At 36.6% G+C, this 19,493-nt stretch overlaps 1 protein-coding gene across 5 annotated transcripts in view; it reads left to right on the forward strand.

The window, feature by feature from the left end:
• Positions 1 to 19,493, forward strand: part of FMN2 (formin 2) — a 624,734-nt gene that overhangs the window by 558,387 nt on the left and 46,854 nt on the right. For all 5 annotated transcript variants that reach the window (XR_011557462.1, XM_070734020.1, XM_070734019.1 and 2 more), the window contains one exon: positions 8,781 to 8,873. Coding sequence is in view for 4 of the 5 variants with exons in the window: in XM_070734020.1 (XP_070590121.1) it covers positions 8,781 to 8,873 (93 nt within the window). In the remaining variant the exon portion in view is untranslated. The remainder of the gene's footprint in view (positions 1 to 8,780; positions 8,874 to 19,493) is intronic.

A 19,493-nucleotide genomic window follows, 5' to 3' on the forward strand; every position in this document is an offset into this window, starting at 1 on the left:
CTGGAAAAGTTCTTAAGTAGGGGCATTCTTAGGTAGAGGTACCACTGTACATGCATGTAGAAAACAGAGTTCCTTTCACAAGCAGCTTCTTCCTGTATCTAAAAGTGTCAATAACTTGTGTCAACAAAGGAGGAAACACTTATAACTAGCCTTATTTGATGCTCATATTTGCTCTGTAGGTAGCTTTCAGTTCAATTGTGTCCAATTCTCAGACACTGCCTGGAATAGTGCCTGCAGTTGTATTGGCAAGGGTTTTTTTTCAGAAATAATTGTCACTGTCTCCTTTCTGGAACTAAGAGAAAGAAACAGTTACAAGGTCACTCAGCTGGCTTTGTGCCTAAAGTGGGACGTGTATTTACAGTCTCCTGGTTTCTAGGGTGACACCCAACTGGCCCTCAAACAAGCCTGTACTATTTTTGTAATAACAATATTTATTTTACGGTACATAATCAGGGTGATATCTTTAGTATACACAGGGCTAAAAAGGAGAATTGCGGTAAATTGAATTTCATTGAAAGGAAGAATCATTTTTTCAATATTTTTAAAATAGTAACTGCACAGATTCCACACCTTATTTGTTTGCTTGTTTTACGGGAAGAAAGCATTGAACTTTGTTAAGTCAGGAGGAAAAAAGATGTAAGGCATATTAGATTTTAAAAAAAACATTAATTTTAGATATTTCCTTTTCAGGATGTAGGCAGATTTCTTGTACTTTAGAATACAAGTGATTTTTTATTGTAGTTGAAGTAATCAGAGGTGGATTCCTCTGGTTGGCCAAACCACTGGTGATGTCACGATGACATCACAGAACTGGTTTGGTTGGTGCTGGTCCATGGGCGCTACCATTTTTTTAAAAAAATGGGGGGGTGTTTCCAGGTTTTTTTCTTCTGTGCATACACAGAAGCTGAATTTCTGGCACTGCGCATGCATCACCATCTTGTTTTTGGCTCTTTTTTAAAAAAAATGATTTTTTTTTTGGCACAAAGTGCACATGCATTCACACAGCACAGGAGGAAGCAAACGGGCAGTGGGGCAAGTTAGAACCTACCCCTGGAAGTTACAATTTCTATAATATTTCTTCTTCAGCTACCACTAGTTTTTTTTCCCATTTGCTTTAAAGCTTTATGTGACTGGACATTAATCTGTTATGTGCCAGACAGACATTCTAATAAACAAAGGGTCTGAGACAGCTCAGGATTTCATTAATATATCTACTGGTTTGGCTCCATTAATTGCCCTTCAATTTCACAGCTCTCCAGGATTCTCAGTTGTGCCTTTCTCAGTTCCTTGACGCAGAGTTTGTTAAGCAATCTGATCTGCTTTTGATCTCTCCTGACTGTCACCAGAGTTTCTTGATCTAGTTGTGTCAAGCTATGACTTTCGGTAATTCACTCATTCGTCACTCAAAATGTTAGTACTTGACTTAAATCACCTGGCTGTCTTAAAGCGTATCGAATAGCTGGATCCACTGATACAATGCAGGGGTATTTTACATGGAATATTGATATCGAGTTCTGAAAAGCCTCCTCCCTCCCACCACAATCACACACACATGCACACATTTTAGAACTAACTGAAAATAGGACTTTTTCAAGAGACTTCAGTCCTAGTTTGCAAATATGCACAACTACCTAGAGATAAACCACGTTTAAGTTGAGACTGAATTATTCCCAACGCATGTCAGGAAACAGTGCTAGACAAACTTCTTTCAAAAATTGATGCAGCATAATCCTAGCTTGGGAAATTTAATTTTGGGTACTCTCAAAATGTCTCTCTTTGCTTGATTATAATATTTTTATTAAATATTTTAAAAATAGATTGGAAATAAGATTGATGGCAACGAGATATTATTATTGCTACTATTATTATCTATATCTTTTATTTTATGAGAGCATATGCACCATAGAAAAATTCCTTGTGTTGTCCAATCACACTTGGCCAATAAAGTATTCTTTTCTATTCTTTTCTTTTCTTTTCTTTTCTTTTCTTTTCTATTCCATTCTATCCTATCCTATCCTATCCTATTCTATTCTATTCTATTCTACTCTATTCTATTCTATTTGTATTATTATTACTATTACTACTAATATTACCATTATTACAGTATTATCAAATATATATGCCACCCACCTTGCAGGTAAAGATGAGACTGAATGGCTTATATATTGGTTCTTAGGGTCTTTAGTAAAATATACATACAGAAAAGCCATTCCAAAGGGTGAAACCTTGGAACACCTACAGTAATTACCTCTTTGTATTATAAGAATGGCCTCCCCTATATATGAAGGGAATAGGAAAGGTTTTTTTAAAAAATAAAATGTACCCAGAGGAACTCTTGGTATTTACATCAAGATGCTTTATGTACTTCTATTAATTAACCTAAAAAATAAAAAGTTTTCTTTCTTTTAAAAAGCAAAAAACAAATAAAAGGCAGTTAGGTGTAATGAGCTAATGGGGAAACCATGAGTTCTAGTCCTATTTTAGGCCCAAAGCCAGCTCCGTAACCTCCGGACACTCACTCTCTTAGTTTTAGAAAACAGGCAATGGCTAATCACTTCCTAAATCTTGCCAAGAAAACTGCAGGACTAATACTGGTAGTTAGTTAGTTAGTTAGTTAGTTAGTTAGTTAGTTGGTTGGTTGGTTGGTTGGTTGGTTGGTTGGTTGGTTGGTTGGTTGGTTGATTAGTTAGTTTATTCAACTTCTATGCTGCCCAATCCCAATAGGACTCAGGGTATCTTACAACACTATAAAAACACAATACAATAATAAAAAGAAATTGAATATTAAACAATTAAATATTAAACAAACCCATATAAAACCCACAAAGCAGCAGTCCCATCAATGCACATACATACCACTCATACTTGATTCAGCCATGACAGATATAAAATTCATGGCCCCCAGGCCTGCCGGCAAAGCCAGGTCTTCACAGTCTTTCGGAAGGCCAGTAGGTTGGGAGCAGTACAGCCATCGGGGTGAATTGGTTCCATAGAGTCGGGGCAGCCACAGAGAAGGCCCTTCCCTGCAGGCCCACAAACCTACATTGCTTGGTAGACAGGCCCTGAAGAAGGCCAACCCTGTGAGATCTTATTGGTCTCTGGGATTGCTAGAAGTCAACATTGAATCGAAGGGGATATACCTCCTTCACTCCGGCCATCAATAAAAACATCAGCTCCGGTTCAGTTTAATCACGATTCAGTAAATAAAATTCCAACTGTTTCAAAATCTAAACTTAAATCTACAGAGATTTTATTTTCAGACATCTACATAATTATATGTCACATTAAACATACAAGATCAGTAAATATGATGAACTCAAAAAATGTAGAAAAAGTCATAATTTTAATATGTTTTTAAATATATTAAGTCTTGTTCAGTGATAACTTATAATTTCATAACCCTATTGAGACCTTGCCATATTATTACTTGAATTACTCAAATTTATTTTGAAATGCACTATATGATTCACAGTCAACATTAAGAAACAGTTTACCATTGAAATATGTGGGTTATTGTGTAGGTTAAAATATAACATAATTTCTCTACTACAACAACTTTAAGATATATGGAAGTTAAAGTCCCCACCTCTTGAACTTGCCAATGTTGAGTTTCTATGGGAAAATTATACAACTCAGAAGTGGCATGTATCAGCCACATAGGAGTACAAAACAAACTTTCTGGCTAACCAAGATCAGTAACCCCGATAGAGGGCAGTGCAGAATCACTCTTAGGAACCTCCATGCCATTCCAATCCTAAACTACTTAGATAGACCAAAGCTGCAGAGTGATACTCCAAGGCTATTTACTCCTGTAGAATGAGGAATAACAGCATACAAGAGCTGCCTCTTTGGATGTGATTCAATTTAAGATAATGAGGCCATTCAAATCCTCAGTGATTTGCATGACTGCTGTTGACCCAACTCATACAAGGCTCTTGCGGCCAGCTCATCATCCTTGCCGCATCCACAGACAGCAGTAGTCTTTGCAAATATGGCTGAAATGGTTAATCGGCTGAAACACTGCTCTATCCAGACTTCTAAACTGAAACCATATGTAAATGAAAGGCAAGATTTCATTCAGTCTCTGAGTCATGTCTTACAATCCTTAGAGCTCCAAACTAGGCTCTTCTGGGAGAGGTTATGAAGCCCCAACAGTCATTGGCCTAAGTCAGAACAATCCTTTCGCAGAACAGGCAATTAAAAGAGAAGGTGTATACCCAGAGTTAAATGTGATTTCCTCTTCTGATGCTACATTACGAAGTATCTTTATAGTTCCCAACTTTTGCAGCTTCTGTATGGCTATGGAGTAGAGAGATCAGATTAAAATCTCATAGAGAATATTTTTAAATGCATACTTATTTACTTATTTACTTATTTACTTATTTACTTATTTACTTATTTACTTATTTACTTACTTACTTACTTACTTACTTACTTACTTACTTACTTACTTATTTACTTATTTACTTATTTACTTATTTACTTATTTACTTATTTACTTATTTACTTATTTACTTATTTACTTATTTACTTATTTACTTATTTACTTATTTACTTATTTACTTATTTACTTATTTACTTACTTACTTACTTACTTATTTACTTATTTATTTGATTTTTATGCCGCCCTTCTCCTTAGACTCAGGGTGGCTTACAACATGTTAGCAATAGTACTTTTTTAACAGAGCTAGGCTATTGCCCCCACAACCCGGGTCCTCATTTTACCTACCTCAGAAGGATGGAAGGCTGAGTCAACCTTGAGCCGGTGATGAGATTTGAACTGCTGACCTTCAGATCTACAAGTCAGCTTCAGTGGCCCGCAGTACAGCACTGTACCTGCTTCGCCACCAAGGCTCATATGTCCAATATATATTAATAAAAGGGTTTGGAAGAATGTTTAGAGCAGGAAATAAAATGCATTCACATCTGTCCATGTTTAAATTACAGGGACAATTCATGTATTGAATTTGTACAATTTGAATGTATTTTTAATACCTTTTCCTGAGGGGTAGTAACTGAGATTTAATATTATAATATCCTCTCCTCCAATTTCCGGTTAAAATAGAATAGAATAAAAACGTTATTGTCAATTTAAATGTACCCTAATCAGCATATATGAAAATGACATTTTGTTGCATTCAGTTCTCAAAAGATAACCCTTATGCATATACACACATACAGACACACATACGACACAGAAAAACATCAGAGTCTAATTTGGATGCATATGGGTGGAGAAAAGATTATAACATGGAGGTCATAAGGAACAAAGCTGTTACAGAATCTATAAGTCCTGCTATAGATACTTTGAAACCTTCTCCCAGAGGGAGCAAAAGAAACGAACCATGAAGTGGATGTGTGGGGTCCCTAACAATACTTCAAGCTCTAAACACATAGTGCTTATAAGCAATATCCTATAATCTTCTCTGCTGTCCTTACCACTCTCTGTATGGACCTTCTATCTACCTTCTACCATCAAACCAATCAGTGATGCAGTTTGTTAAAATGCTCACAATTGCGCCTCTGTAAAATGTGGCCAGGACAGAAGGAGAAATATGTCTTCTCCTTATCCAACACAGGAAATGCAGACTCTGGTTTACCTGCTTCACTAAAGATAAAATATGAGGAGACCAAGTCAGATTCTTAGTTAACTGTGCCCCCAGAAACTTAAGTACTATTACCACCTCCACAGCTGCATCCTTGATACAAAGTGGAGTATGACTATGCCGTTTCTTTTAAAAATCAACAGTATTCCCCTTTAATTTGTTAACATTCAAAACCAGGTTATTTTTTACTGCACCAGTCCACCAAAGCCTTCACCACTTCCCTATAAGAATCTTCACTGTCATCCTGGATAAGTTCCATCACTGCATACTTCAGAATATGATTTGCAGGAGACTTGGCACAGCAGTCATGGGTCATCAAGGTGAACAGTAATAGACTCAATAGACACAGCCCTGTAGGAAACCTATTCAATGAGAGGGAAATATAAACATTTCTTCTGACTCACATAAACTGAGGCCTATCCATAAGGAAATCAAGTATCCAGTTATAAAAAGAAGTATTAAAACCTTATAGACCCAGTTTGTTCACAAAATGCTAGGGAATTATTGTGTTGAACAGCAAAGTGAAATCAACAAACAGCATTTGCACATGAGTATTCTCCTCCTCCAGGCGTGCCAAGCTAAGATGAAGCACACAAGAAAGTGCATCTTCTATAAAGAAGTTTGGCTGAATTTTTGTAACATTTTCACTCTTCAATATTAATACCACCTACAGTCTAATTTACTATGATTTGTTACCACTGTTTTTTCTTTTTTTGCTATGGTTTGACAAAGTATTAAATGCATATTGAACTTTTCACATGTACCCAGAAGCTTTAAAACAAACTGTTGTGTTTGGAGAAAGAGACCTGTCCTTTTGTGAACATATGCTATTTTTGTCATATAAATAGCATATTGTTACCAGAAGCAGTGGCAAATTTGGAATCCAGATACATAACTGTATGTGTCTGTGAGTTGTCACATCCTTGTGATGTCATAAATTTACTGGTAAATTGAATCCACTTATTTTGTCTTCAATTGGTCAAAAGAGATGATGGGGGATTGATATAATAAAAAATACTGATTCTAATTAATTGTTGTTGATAATAACATCAATATTTCCTCCTATATCTTCGTAGGCAAAATGTATGAGGCTCATTTTTGCTGTGTCCAAAGCTTTGAACATTGTAAAGAGAATAACACCATGACATTGTTAACTGTCAATAGTTCATTCTTCACTCTAAACATGTACATTTAGTTTTCTACTTTCTGCTCTTGAAGTCAAAAACCAGACTGGTTTTCCCTGAAGAGACAACAGAAGTCAGTGAAACCACAAAAGCGATCAAAACAAGCTTATATTGCACCGCAGCTCCCGCACTTACTATGTAATTGGCCTAACATCACATTTGTTTAGACACAGAGCCTATAAACACTAAACTTGGTAACCATGAATGGTCTCATTGAGGTCAATAGAATTTACATGGTAGGGTTGTTAAACATGTTTACAAGCGTGTGTGATCTGAGCCTTGGTAAATTATTGTAACTGAGTAAAGGATTCCAGAGAGTTTAAAAATAGTTTTGGCTATCTGATTTGCACTTGTGGATAAGTTTTAAAAGCTTATCCTTGTAAGGCAGATCCAGTATTAATGTTTTTTTAATCTCTTCAAGGAGCAAATGTTAGTTATTTTTAAAAACAAAGCAGGTTCACCTATTAAACAAGTCTTACTACTTTCATTAAGACTTTGCTATAAGTAAATATTTATTTCCCAATGTAATTTTAATGTACCTTCTCTAGATCTGATTCAAAAACTTTTATTTTCAAAGCCATGTCATGGATTTTATATTCATGTAAAAGCAATGTTAAGGAATTAAATAAGCAAATAGCTACAGTACATTTTGACTCAATCTTCTTTAATTTTTATTGGAAGCATTTCTTCTAGAATGTCTAGTTATTTCTGGAAGGTGCCAAGATGAGAAAAACTACCATAATTCATTTTATTGGGTTTTTTTTTAATTAAAAATAAAAATTGAGTTTTTTTCTAATTTTTTCCTAATTCCAGTTATTATAAGTTTGAAACTTTAATTTCCATTCTGCCAATTTTAAGACCACATGTGTAATAAAATCCACATCTATGTACCCTTAATAGTTAAGATCACTTTATATTTTGCTTTCTGTGTTTAATGTTTTAATTTGAAGTGTACAATTAAACATAACCATTGAATACTCTGAGCTTGATAACCTGAAAAATACACCATTCGGTTCAATATCTTAGCATGAGCACAAGTAGTTGTTTTTTCATATGTGATTTGAAAGAAATGGTTAAAATTGGTTACCCACAGCTTTGCCGAGCATTCAATATTTTAAAACTCTTTCATAATTTTATTCTGCTTTTCTCTCAAATGGTGAGTGTCGGTTACCATTCACAAGATAATTTTATGGGTTTATCGTGGTAACATGTTGGATCAAAACTGAGAAGATACAGGTTGAAGTACTTTGGTTATCTTGAAACATATTGGTGACTTTGGACCAGTTATTATTCTTACTAACCACAACTTGTCCACGTGGAGACTATTGGGGAAAAATTGGAGTAAGATTACTGTGTGTGTAGCTTTGAGTTCCCGAAGAAAATGCTATACATCTAACAATAAATATTAAATTGGTAACCATAAAAGATGAATTATTCACCATATTTTAGCTGGGATTTGGAAATTTTAAGAATAAAAACAATAACAACATATAGATCTTAAAGATCTATTCTTTGGCCAATATATTTAAATGACTTTCAAATTTGCCACTGGATTCTGCATGCATATTCATTCATAAGGAAGCAAATTTTGGCTTGCATCAGAAAAGCAAACAGTTGAGCCTTTTATATGGCTCAGATAGTATATTGTTACTGTGATATTGCATGCTGATTTTTTTAGTGAGATGCATTTTTATTCTAGATATGTGGCATTGCAATGATAACTATGGAGGTTGTATTGCTGCGCATTAAAAATACATTAGTATAGATTTTCATGACCAATCATATGTCTTTAATAAACTTCAGACAAAGTGCCAATAATGCAACAAAAATATGTACCTTTGCAGTGAGAAATCAGTCTTTGCAATTTATCCTAAATGTCTGTTTAGATTTAACACAGAGAAACTAAAAATGAAAGTCTACTTTTCTTTATAATGAATATTATAATAAATCAGTATTTTATTTCAAATCCTCATGTTACTTTAATTTTCAGCGTGTGAAACAGAAGCAGGCAAAGTTTGCAAGTTTTCATTAGAAGAACACATCCAACCCTTTAAAGACAACTTGGACAAATTCATTAGTCAAGGTAAATAATGACTAGTAATTTAATCTTTCCAAGCTTTGTCACAAGAATGTTGTAGAAACAATATTTAGACATGGTGAATGACGTGTCTATTTATTTTGGAGCCATAGAAATGTGCAGATTAGCTTAATCTGATGGTTTCTTATTTCAAAATAGCTTACCTGTTCTGTGCTCCCTTTCTGAATGTTATTAGTAGCCATTGTTCTCTAAGAAAGTTTTCTGAGTTTGTATTCTGTGTAGGAAGCAATTTTCCAACATTTGCTTCTTGACAGTTTCATAAACTGGTGCTTTGACTTGTGTCCAAATACATGGTGATATTTTTCAAAGGGCCTGTAAACTTCTGGGTTATTTCATTTGCAGATTGTCTCTGGACAGTCATATGTTTTAGAAACAAAATCCAAAGAATTTTATAAAAATGTCCAGGTCACGTTCAGGAAATATAAAAAGAAATGTGGGTTTGTAGGACATAGTTACAATACAGCAAATACCATTATTGTTGCAGTTTTAGTAGATTAGACACCAGGACATAGTTATTTTTTCATCTTTATTTCATTTTTTCCCAGTGGTTTTTATCCTTATCATGCCCACATAAACACATGCACAAATATACACACTCAAATTATTTAAGGGAAAAAAGGACCTCTACTTTGGAACTAAATAAGAAAGTGTCTTTCTAGTGTCTTTAGTAGTGGTGTACCTTGAAATTCTTAAAAATATACTATCAGTATTCTTCCAACCCTGGATCTTCATGGACTTGGATGAAAAAGTGAATACAGATGGGGCCTTTCTATATCACAGTAATGGAGAACCTTTTTTTCCTTGGGTGCCGAAAGAGCGTGGGGGTTCCCTGTTGCGAATGACGAGTGCCTACACCCATAATTCAGTGCCTGGATAGGGTGAAAACAGCTTTCCCTGCCACCCAGAGGCCCTCTGGAGGCCAGAAACAGCCTGTTTCCCAACTTCTGGTGAGCCCAGTAGGCTTGTGTTTTGCCCTCCCCATTTCCACCTTTTTCGCTGGAGCCAGGGGAGGGTAATAATGCCCTCCCCATCCTCCCGGAGGCTCTCTGGAAGCCAAAAATGCCCTCCCAGAGCCTCTGTGCAAGCCAAAAATCAGCTGGCTGGCACACACATGCACATTGGAACTGAGCTAGGGCAACGGCTCACATGCCAGCAGATATGGCTCCGCATGCCACCAGTGGTACCTGTGCCATAGGTTCGCCATCACTGCTATATCAGGTGACTAGTCTTTCAAAGAAGCATGCGATTGTGATAATGGAAGATTTAAATTATTCTGACACCTGCTGACTCTGCCAAGAATCAGAAGACTGACAAATAACAGAATAACAGAGCTGGGAGGGATCTGGGAGGTCCTCTAGTCCAACCCTCTGTTCAAGCAGAAGACCCTATACCATTCCAGACCAGTCTCTTGCTTAAAAGCCTGCAGTGATGAAGCAACCACAACTTCTGAAGGTAAACCACTCCATTAGTTGATTGTTCTTACTTAGAAAATTTCTCTTTAGAAATTCACCATACTTTTCTGCCCACCCCGAAAAAAAATTAGAGGGAACATTGATCCAGACCCCAACAGCCTCCAGGCACCGGCACATCACATCCACTGCTTTGTTGACTGGACATGGTTTTTCCCAATTGTATCATCTTTCCCAATTGTATCATCTTTCCATCTGATTTCAATTCTTTCTCCAGCCTCTTCTCTTTTCATTCCCCTTAAAAACATTCTTCTTGGCAGTTTTTCCCACCTGGAAAATCTCTGCTATAGAAAGAACAGTACCACACAGGACATGGATGTGCTGATTGGAAATCATCCTATATAGGCCCTTCTGGTCATCTAATTCTCCCCTGTGGATGTCATTTCCATTTAATATCTTTCCCAGCAGCATATTAGTTTTTTAAAAAGTCCTATATTTGCCCTATACGAGATAGATGGCCAAAACCTTTGGTTAATTTCTATAATTAAAGTAACATTATATACCTTGGAATGTAAACTCCTCTCATTTTTATTTGGCTGGATCAAATTCAAACTTGAAAAAGTTCAGGCAGGATTTCTCTTCCCCGCTGAGAATTTGATAGGCTTTAATTGCAATAGGTTTTTCTATGGCCGTTTGTTATTGAGGTCGGTTTAATCAACGGGTTGCTTCCGCAAGACTGGACACATAAAGATAATGGAGAAGAAGCAAAACAAGGAAAGCATGCAGAGCACGGCTTCTGAAATTCTTTCCAACCCCTTCATAAGCAGGCCCACCCAAGATCACATGACTAGGAGGGAGGAGGGTTTCTGAATGGAGTAGCCAGCAGCATTCCAAGTTGCTCTCCAACCACCTCCTCTAACTGGATCCAACTCATTTTTGAACTTGATATTTATTTTGCTGGCGTCTCCTCCACACCAAACTAGGAGTTGCTCTTTTATCTTTGGGGAGACTGGTCATGATGTCAGACAGACAGACAAATAGATTTTGAGCTCCTTTGTGGCATTTCTTTCAAGCATTCGATTGTGGAAAAAAAAAATTTTTTTTTAAAGGTCAACTTTGAAGATTTGTTTATACAGGATGTATTCAGGAAAAGTTTTCAAAACAATTTTTGAAGTTTAATTTCTTAAAGTTAGCACCGAGTATATAGTTCTCCAATATGCAATTCATGGATTAAACATTTCATTTTTTAAAATGGCAAATGAAGTACAGTGGTACCTCTACTTAAGAAATTAATTTGTTCCATGACCAGGTTCTCAAGTAGAAAAGTTTGTAAGTAGAAGCAATTTTTCCCATAGGAATCAATGTAAAAGCAAATAATGCATGCAAACCCATTAGGAAAAAAAATAAAAGCTCGGAATTTGGGTGGGAGGAGGAGGAAGAAGAAGAGGAGGAAGACAGTCGTTGCCAAAGGAAGAAGGTGAGGTGAGGGGAATCAAAGAAATCCAAAACTTTAAGGCTTAAAAAAAAGAGGGACTCTAAGGCGGCAAGGAGGAGCACGTGCCTCCCATACACCTGGTGCGAGACTGCCTCCCATACACTGCGCAAGAGAGAGAAACCCAGGGGGAATGGCAGGAAACTGGCAGGACCTTAGTGGTGCTGTCAAATTTCTTGGCAAATTTGTCCAAGCTTGGGTTCTTAAGTAGAAAATGGTTCTTAAGAAGAGGGGGGGAAATCTTGAACACCCGGTTCTTATCTAGAAATTTAAGTAGAGGCGTTCTTAAGTAGAGTTACCACTGTATGTACTTGGGTTTTTGTACACAATTTCTTCTGCTCAATCTAGCCTTTTTGTATTGGCTAGTCTATCGGTTGGAAGCAGATTTGCAAAAATCCTGAAAGAAAAAGGATTGTTAGGGCACAAGGAGTTAGGTTACAGCTAGCAATAGCAACTACTGCCTTGAAAATAGCTTGCTTCCAGATATGTTGTTGAAGCTTCTCAGCCATCCAGGTCTGGAAATTGAATCCTGGCAGCTGGACTTATTTTCTTTGTTTCCATAATCTTCCTATCTAATGCAGCCTTTAACTCCACATATTTAATGCAGGCGTAGATCTAAGTCACATACAAAATTATCTGTTTTGTAAACTTTTATGTGAACTTTATAAACTGCTATCCCAAAGGAAGCTAACCAGAACTGGAAATTATTTTTGCTCCAGACATTAACAGAAGGATACAATCTAGATCAAGGGAGATACTAATACCACTCTATAAAACCTTAGTTAGACCACACCTGGAATATTGCCTCCAGTTTTGGTCATCACACTATAAAAATGACATTGAGACTCTAGACTCTAGAGGAGAGCAACCAGGATGATCAGGGGACTGGGGACTAAAACATATGAAGAGCAATTGCAGGAACTGTGCATAGCTAGTTTAAGGAACTGTGCATGGCTAGATGGACCAGGGGAGACATGATAGCAGTGTTCCAATATTTGAGGGGCTGCCATAGAGAGGAGGGGGTCAGGCTATTCTCCAAAGCACCTGAAGGACAGACAAGGAATAATGGATGAAAACTGATCAAGGAGAGATTCAAGCTAGAAACAAGGAGAAACTTTCTAACAGTGAGAACAATCAACCAATGGAGCAGCTTACCTCCGGGACCGTCTTCTGCCGCACGAATCCCAGCAGCCGATAAGGTCCCACAGAGTTGGCCTTCTCCGGATCCCATCAACTAAACAATGTCATCTGGCAGGCCCCAGGGGAAGAGCTGTTCTGCCGGCGTGTTTCAATTACAGGGTAATTAGTCCAGGAAGACACACACCACACGATAAAAGGAAAACCCAAAAGTTTTTATAAACAGAAAAACATAAAAAGGTCCCTTTTTAAATGTCAAAGGGATTTTCTGGTACATACAAGGCACAGGTTAAATGCAATCCAATTGCTCGCCCAATAACTGGGAAACTGAGTCCAATTCTAAAATCCAGAGAGTCCACACACAATCTTGAACAGCACAAAAACCACGATCTTGATGAAACAATGAATCCTATAAACTGCCATGAGGCTAAAACACCAAGCTGCACTTTTATCTGTAGCACTAATTACAGCAGCCCCACCCAACCACAGGTGACCTCATTTTCTCTTGTAATAATCCTTCAGTTGTTGTCTCCTATGCATCACTCTACGCATGCATGGATGTGTCATTAATTCTTGTTCCAAATCCAGGGATGATACAGATGATTGATCTCCTCCTGGGCTGTCTGCCAAACTCCCCTCTTCCCTGTCACTCATGCTTCCTTAGTCAGAGGAGGCTTCGTCGGCAGATTCCATCAAGAGCAAAATAGGCCTGCGGCATGTGGATGTTTCTCCCACATCCACCTGCACATTCCTTGGGGCAGGAACTGGACCAGAGCTAACCACAACAAGAGCCTTATCTGCGGCGGCCCCGGCCCTCTGGAATCAACTCCCCCCAGAGATTAGAACTGCCCCCACCTGCCTTATCTTTTGTAAATTGCTTAAGACCCACCTATATCGCCAAGCATGGAGGAGTTGAGGCATCTCCCCCAGGCTTATATAGTTTTATGTATGGTATGCTTGTGTTGCATGGTTTTTAAATGTTGGGTTTTTAATGTGTTTTCTTTTAAACATTAGATTTGTCACATTGTACATTGTTTTATTGTTGTTGTGAGCCACCCCGTGTCTGCGGAGAGGGGCAGCATACAAATCTAATAAATAATAATTATTAATTAATAATTATTATTGCCTTCAGAAGTTGTGGGAGCTTCATCACTTGAAACTTTCAAGACGGGATTAGACTGCCATATGTCAGAAATGGTGTAGGGTCTCCTGCTTGAGCAGGGGGTTGGACTAGATGTCCTACAAGGTCCCTTCCAACTCTATTAACATGTTAAATCTGTTAATTCCCAACACATAACCCTGTAGGGGAAAATTAGGACTGATTTATCTGGACTTCCAACTTATCTGGATTGCCATTACATGCTAATAAGGAGCTTCTACTTTCTGCGTTTTTGATTATCTATTTTGGCAGCTCACATAAGACAGGGAGTTGGATTAGAAAGCCTCCAAGATCCCTTCCAGCCCTATGATCCTATGAGTCTATAATTTATTTTATATCTAGTGAAATGTTCTCTTCCTTTTGGATGCAGTTGTATTAAAGTGGTAATAAAAAATCCTAATTAAAATAAGAAAAATATCTAAATTTCTGTGTGCTAGATCATAGATCTGCCGCATGAATCCCAGCAACCAGTTAGGTCCCACAGAGTGGGCATTCTCCGGGTCCTGTCAACTAAACAATGTCGTTTGGCAGGACCCAGGAGAAGAGCCTTCTCTGTGCCGGCCCCGGCCCTCTGGAACCAACTCTCCCCAGAGATTAGAATAGCCCCCACCCTTCTTGCCTTTCGTAAACTTCTTAAAACCCACCTCTGTCGTCAGGCATGGGGGAACTGAGATATTCTTTCCCCCTAGGCTTATACAATTTATGTATGGTATGTTTGTATGTATGATTGGTTTTAAAATAAGGGTTTTTAGCTGTTTTAGTATTGGATTGTTGCATGTTGTTTTTACCACTGTTGTTAGCCGCCCCAAGTCTACGGAGAGGGGCAGCATACAAATCCAATTAATAATAATAATAATAATAATAATAATAATATTTACAACCATTTTCAATCTGATTGTTAAGTTTATCACAAGATCATTAATTATATGGTATATATACATATAAATACATTGCAATAAATTGCTACATGCACCCACAATATTTTAACACTCCTGCTTAAAGAGGTATATTAATTTAAACATGGAAAATTCACATTATTCATCCTGCAAAACATTAACCAATTATCCATTTTCTTAAATTAACGGTGTGAGTTCTTTGAAATGTGGGCCAAATTTACATGTAATGTAGCAAAGGAACAAGGAAAATAAAAAATCAGTAAACTTGCAGAAGTATTCACACAAGGAGATGTAAAGATTCTTGCTGCATTCCATCTGTGATTATTCATACCCAGTTTAATGTTTCTCTTCCGATCAAAATAGGCTGACAATACTCTTGACATCATTTGATTCCAGTTTTCATAGATTCTAGCCATCTTATGTCCACAGATCAGAGATGATGGGAGTTGCAATGTGAACTCCTCTGTAAGATTGCAATTTAAAGAGAAGATTGATTTCTCCTTTTTATTTTAATAATGGAATTTTCATTTTTTTTAGTTTAATTTCTCCATAGGTTATAAAGAGACTCGGCTTTTTCAGGACAGTGTGCAAGTTTCTCAATAGATGTGGGCAATACTTTCCTTAACCTAATTAAAAACATTAGTAAAAATGAAAGATTTGGTTTCATTACTATGGGTAATTCTTTATATTCCATATTTGCTTGGCTTCTATGGATTTGTTCCGTGCATGTTCTAAAAAAGGATGTAATCTTTAACGTTTTTCTCATTAATTCGATTCATCATTTTTTCCATCCATAGTGTCTTTCTGAATCCAGTTCTTAGTTTAGTCAACGAGACAACTTTTTTTCATTGAGAAGTAATCGCCATTCTTATAGTTGTAAGCTCATAAAACAACAATGAAACTTTTGGTCTCCAAGAACATTCAGCAAACTTATTTTTGGCTCTAACGCAGAAATTGCCTGCTATCTTTTTTTTTTTACTTCATGCTAAGCATACTTTCTTTCAAGATGCTTATATTTCAACAGTTATTCATCACAAGCCTTTCCAGTATCAGTTGCCTTTTATTAAGAGTGAAGAGCCAGTAACTAAGCAGCATGAATGTGGCACTGAGTGTCAAAAATTGTTGGCTTCTTTTTCTCTAGTTATTTCTATACATAGTTTTGTGTCATCTTCCCATCTCTTTCAAGAGTAAGACATGTGGCATAGGACTGTTGATAGCAATCACTCATCTACATTGGCTCATGTTTTCTCATTGTTCTGTATAAGATGCTGGACTTGTTACTACTTGTACAGTTTTTATTTACAGAAGAAAAAGTATTTACCAATGTTCTCTGGTTCTACTTGTACTTTTATCCTATGTCCCACACAATCATAAAGAGATTTACAATGCTGGATATTGCTCTCATATTCTTGCCCTTCTCATCTCCAAAAGGCTTATTTTTTTTAAAAAAATGTTTTTATGAAATGCCCTAAGGGGGGAGGGGGGACAGAGATACATTTTTGAATCATAGGGTTGAAAGAGACATTGGAGGTCTTCTAGTCCAATATCCTGCCTGAGTCAGCATTCCAAGTAACACCTCCAACCAAGTAAGATTCTGAGGCACCCAGTTCCCCAAAGATCCATTTTATTAGAGATGTCACATTGGCACATCTGGGAAATTTCTGGGTTTTCCCCACCCAAAAGGAGTGCTTTCCTCTGTACTCATATGTCCATCACATGATTCAATCAATTCACTGTCCCAACTGAAGATGCCTCCCAGTTATGCCATGGCAGATACAAGCCTTGACTCTCAGATTCGGATTCACTACTTCACAGGTTTTTAAAGGGAGCTTAAATCCATTAAATCCATTGAAAATTTTAAATTCATTAAAAATTCATAAAATTCTTCTACAGTATTACTGTACTCTATAAAAGAAACTGGTAGGATATCCCATGTAGTTCCTGCTGAGAAACATTATAGAATGACTATTTAATGCAAAAGGTGGGTTTTAAAAGTCCAAATACTCATTAAATACATAAAAAAATAGATTTCCTCTACTTCATGGAAATTCATTTTTCACGGGTGGTCTTGGAATGCATCCCCTACAAAAAATGAGGGATTACTGTATTTGCCTTCATTCTAGGTATTCACTTATGTCTTAATTGTACACCGAATTAACATTCACTAACAAACCTTCCTATACTAGGAAGTTGTTAAGCAGTATTTCAACTGTAGTGGATGCCAAACAAGGGAAGGTTCCTCTTAACTTCCTACCAATGCACCGCATCCACATTGTGATGTTTAGTGTGTGCACATGTCCCCTTGTGCAATTTTGCTCCCACGCATGAGCAAATTTTCCTTCTGCACATGCTCAGAAAACAGAAAAAATGCTGAGAATTAGGAAAAAAAGATGGCACCATGGATGAACTGGCAAAGACAGCACCGGAGCTGTCATGTGCAAATTGTGCAATCAGCGGGCCTCTAACAGAGCAGCACACCAAGGCGCATCGGTAGGAAGTTGGAACCCACCTCTGATGCCAAGGAGCTGCACTGTTTTTGAGATAATGTTTAGCATTTGTAGTTAAGGAATAGTTGTAATTAAGCCTTTAAAAAAAAGTATACCTCTGCTCAAAGGATAATTATGTAATGGTTTACCCAGTTTAAATTTATTTGGCTGCAGGCCCAATTTGGCTTAATGTTAAATTGCAGGCTTGGAATAAAATGAAATGGTTGTGAAGTTAATGTTATGTTTCTCCTGCTGTCCAACCCCAAGAAGCATGTTTGTGAGCCTTAACTTAATTGAGTTTAACATTGACTTATTATTGTGGGTAACTTAATGGGAAAATCTGGTGCCCTGTCATCAAACTCTGTGTCTCCACGGGTTGTAAAACCAATACGATGAAAACGTAGGGAATCTTTACATCCAGATTACCTGAAATTTGGATCTCATTTCCATGAATTTTAACAAAGCTTTGTCCTTTTCTATCCTTTGTCAATGGTTCTTAACAAACAAACAAAAAATAGATCAAGTATCTATTTTAAAAACATGGTATTTAAAAAAATGCTCAGGAGAAATTGAAAAATGACTACATCCACAAAACCATGTGGATGTAGTCATTTTTCAATTTCTCCTGAGCATTTTGTCTAATGATGGGGTGTTGAGATGATAATTAAGATTTTAGAAAATAAATGTAATATTAATAACAGACTGGTCACTTTAAACTGTTACAGACAAGTGTTACATTCATACACCAGGATGCTGTGAAACAGTTTTCAGAGATCAAATTCTAAACGTTACACAATCCTAACAAAAACAAATTACTGAAAGAGAATGAGGAAGAGGACAAAAACCTTTGTGAAACCTCTTATAATAATAATTTATTAGATTTGTATGTCACCCCTCTCTGAAGACTCGTTGTCTTGTTGATATGGTGTAGACCGCTCCAATATTAAGTTAAATTAACACTTAATTTAATTTAACTTTTAATGGTAGGCATAATAGCTGAACTTTAATGGATCTGATTGATATGCTGTTGTGCTCTTTAAGTTTAACCATGTCTTCAAGTCTCTTGGAGCAAATATCCCGCAAGTTCTCACTAACTGCAGTCAACATATCCATATTTTTTTTCATCAAGATTTGTTAGGTCTAGTTTCTATTCAGATTATGTTCAAAGACTATATCCATGTACTTGTGTAATTATAGGCAAATTTCATGGTTACTTTTTAAAAAGTTTTTTAAATTGTTTTTTATAATAATAATAAAACATTTACACAACACATAACAATGTGCTCAAGGCTCAAAGTGCCCACCACCAAACATCATTCGTACCCCTCCACCAAGATGGGGGCATATTTTCCATATACCATTTTAACTTGAGAGCAATATATCCTATTTACATATTATAAAGTAATTCTAATGTATTCTTTGTACCTTGGTCTCAAATTCTACTAACCGCATATCCTCTTATCTTGTCCCATCGTCCCATCAGTTCCTGCAGATTAGTTTCATTGGCCGAATTCATCCTCTTATCCATAATTTCAAACTGAATACGATCCACCATGTGCTGATACCAATTTTGTATTGTGCATTTTGTCGCATCCTTCCAGCCTAGGACTATTACCGCCTGAGCGCTTTCTATCACTGCTTCTTTTATTTCTCTAAATTCTCTCATCTCATTCTTTTTTACTAATACTACCATTTCCTTTGTAATTGTCCATTTTATATTTAACATCCTATTAATATCCACTTGCACTTCTTTCCAAAATTTCTGCACTACCAGACTTTCCCAAATCATATGCATAAATGCCCCCTTATCTTGACACCCGTGCCAACAAGTATTCTTTTTTTTTTCAATTTTTTTTATTATTTTTCATAAAAAACAAACAAATACATACAAACAATGAACATAAAGTGGGGGTGTGTTTCCCCCGCTTCTTATGAAAGTATACATTCAAATATAGAAAAAGAATACATAATTAAATATATGTTAACTGTTATATAGAAAAAAAAATTAATAAATTTGAGTTAAAGT

Source organism: Erythrolamprus reginae, chromosome 1 (genome assembly GCF_031021105.1).
Source record: "Erythrolamprus reginae isolate rEryReg1 chromosome 1, rEryReg1.hap1, whole genome shotgun sequence".
Classification (NCBI taxonomy): Eukaryota; Metazoa; Chordata; class Lepidosauria; order Squamata; family Dipsadidae; genus Erythrolamprus; species Erythrolamprus reginae.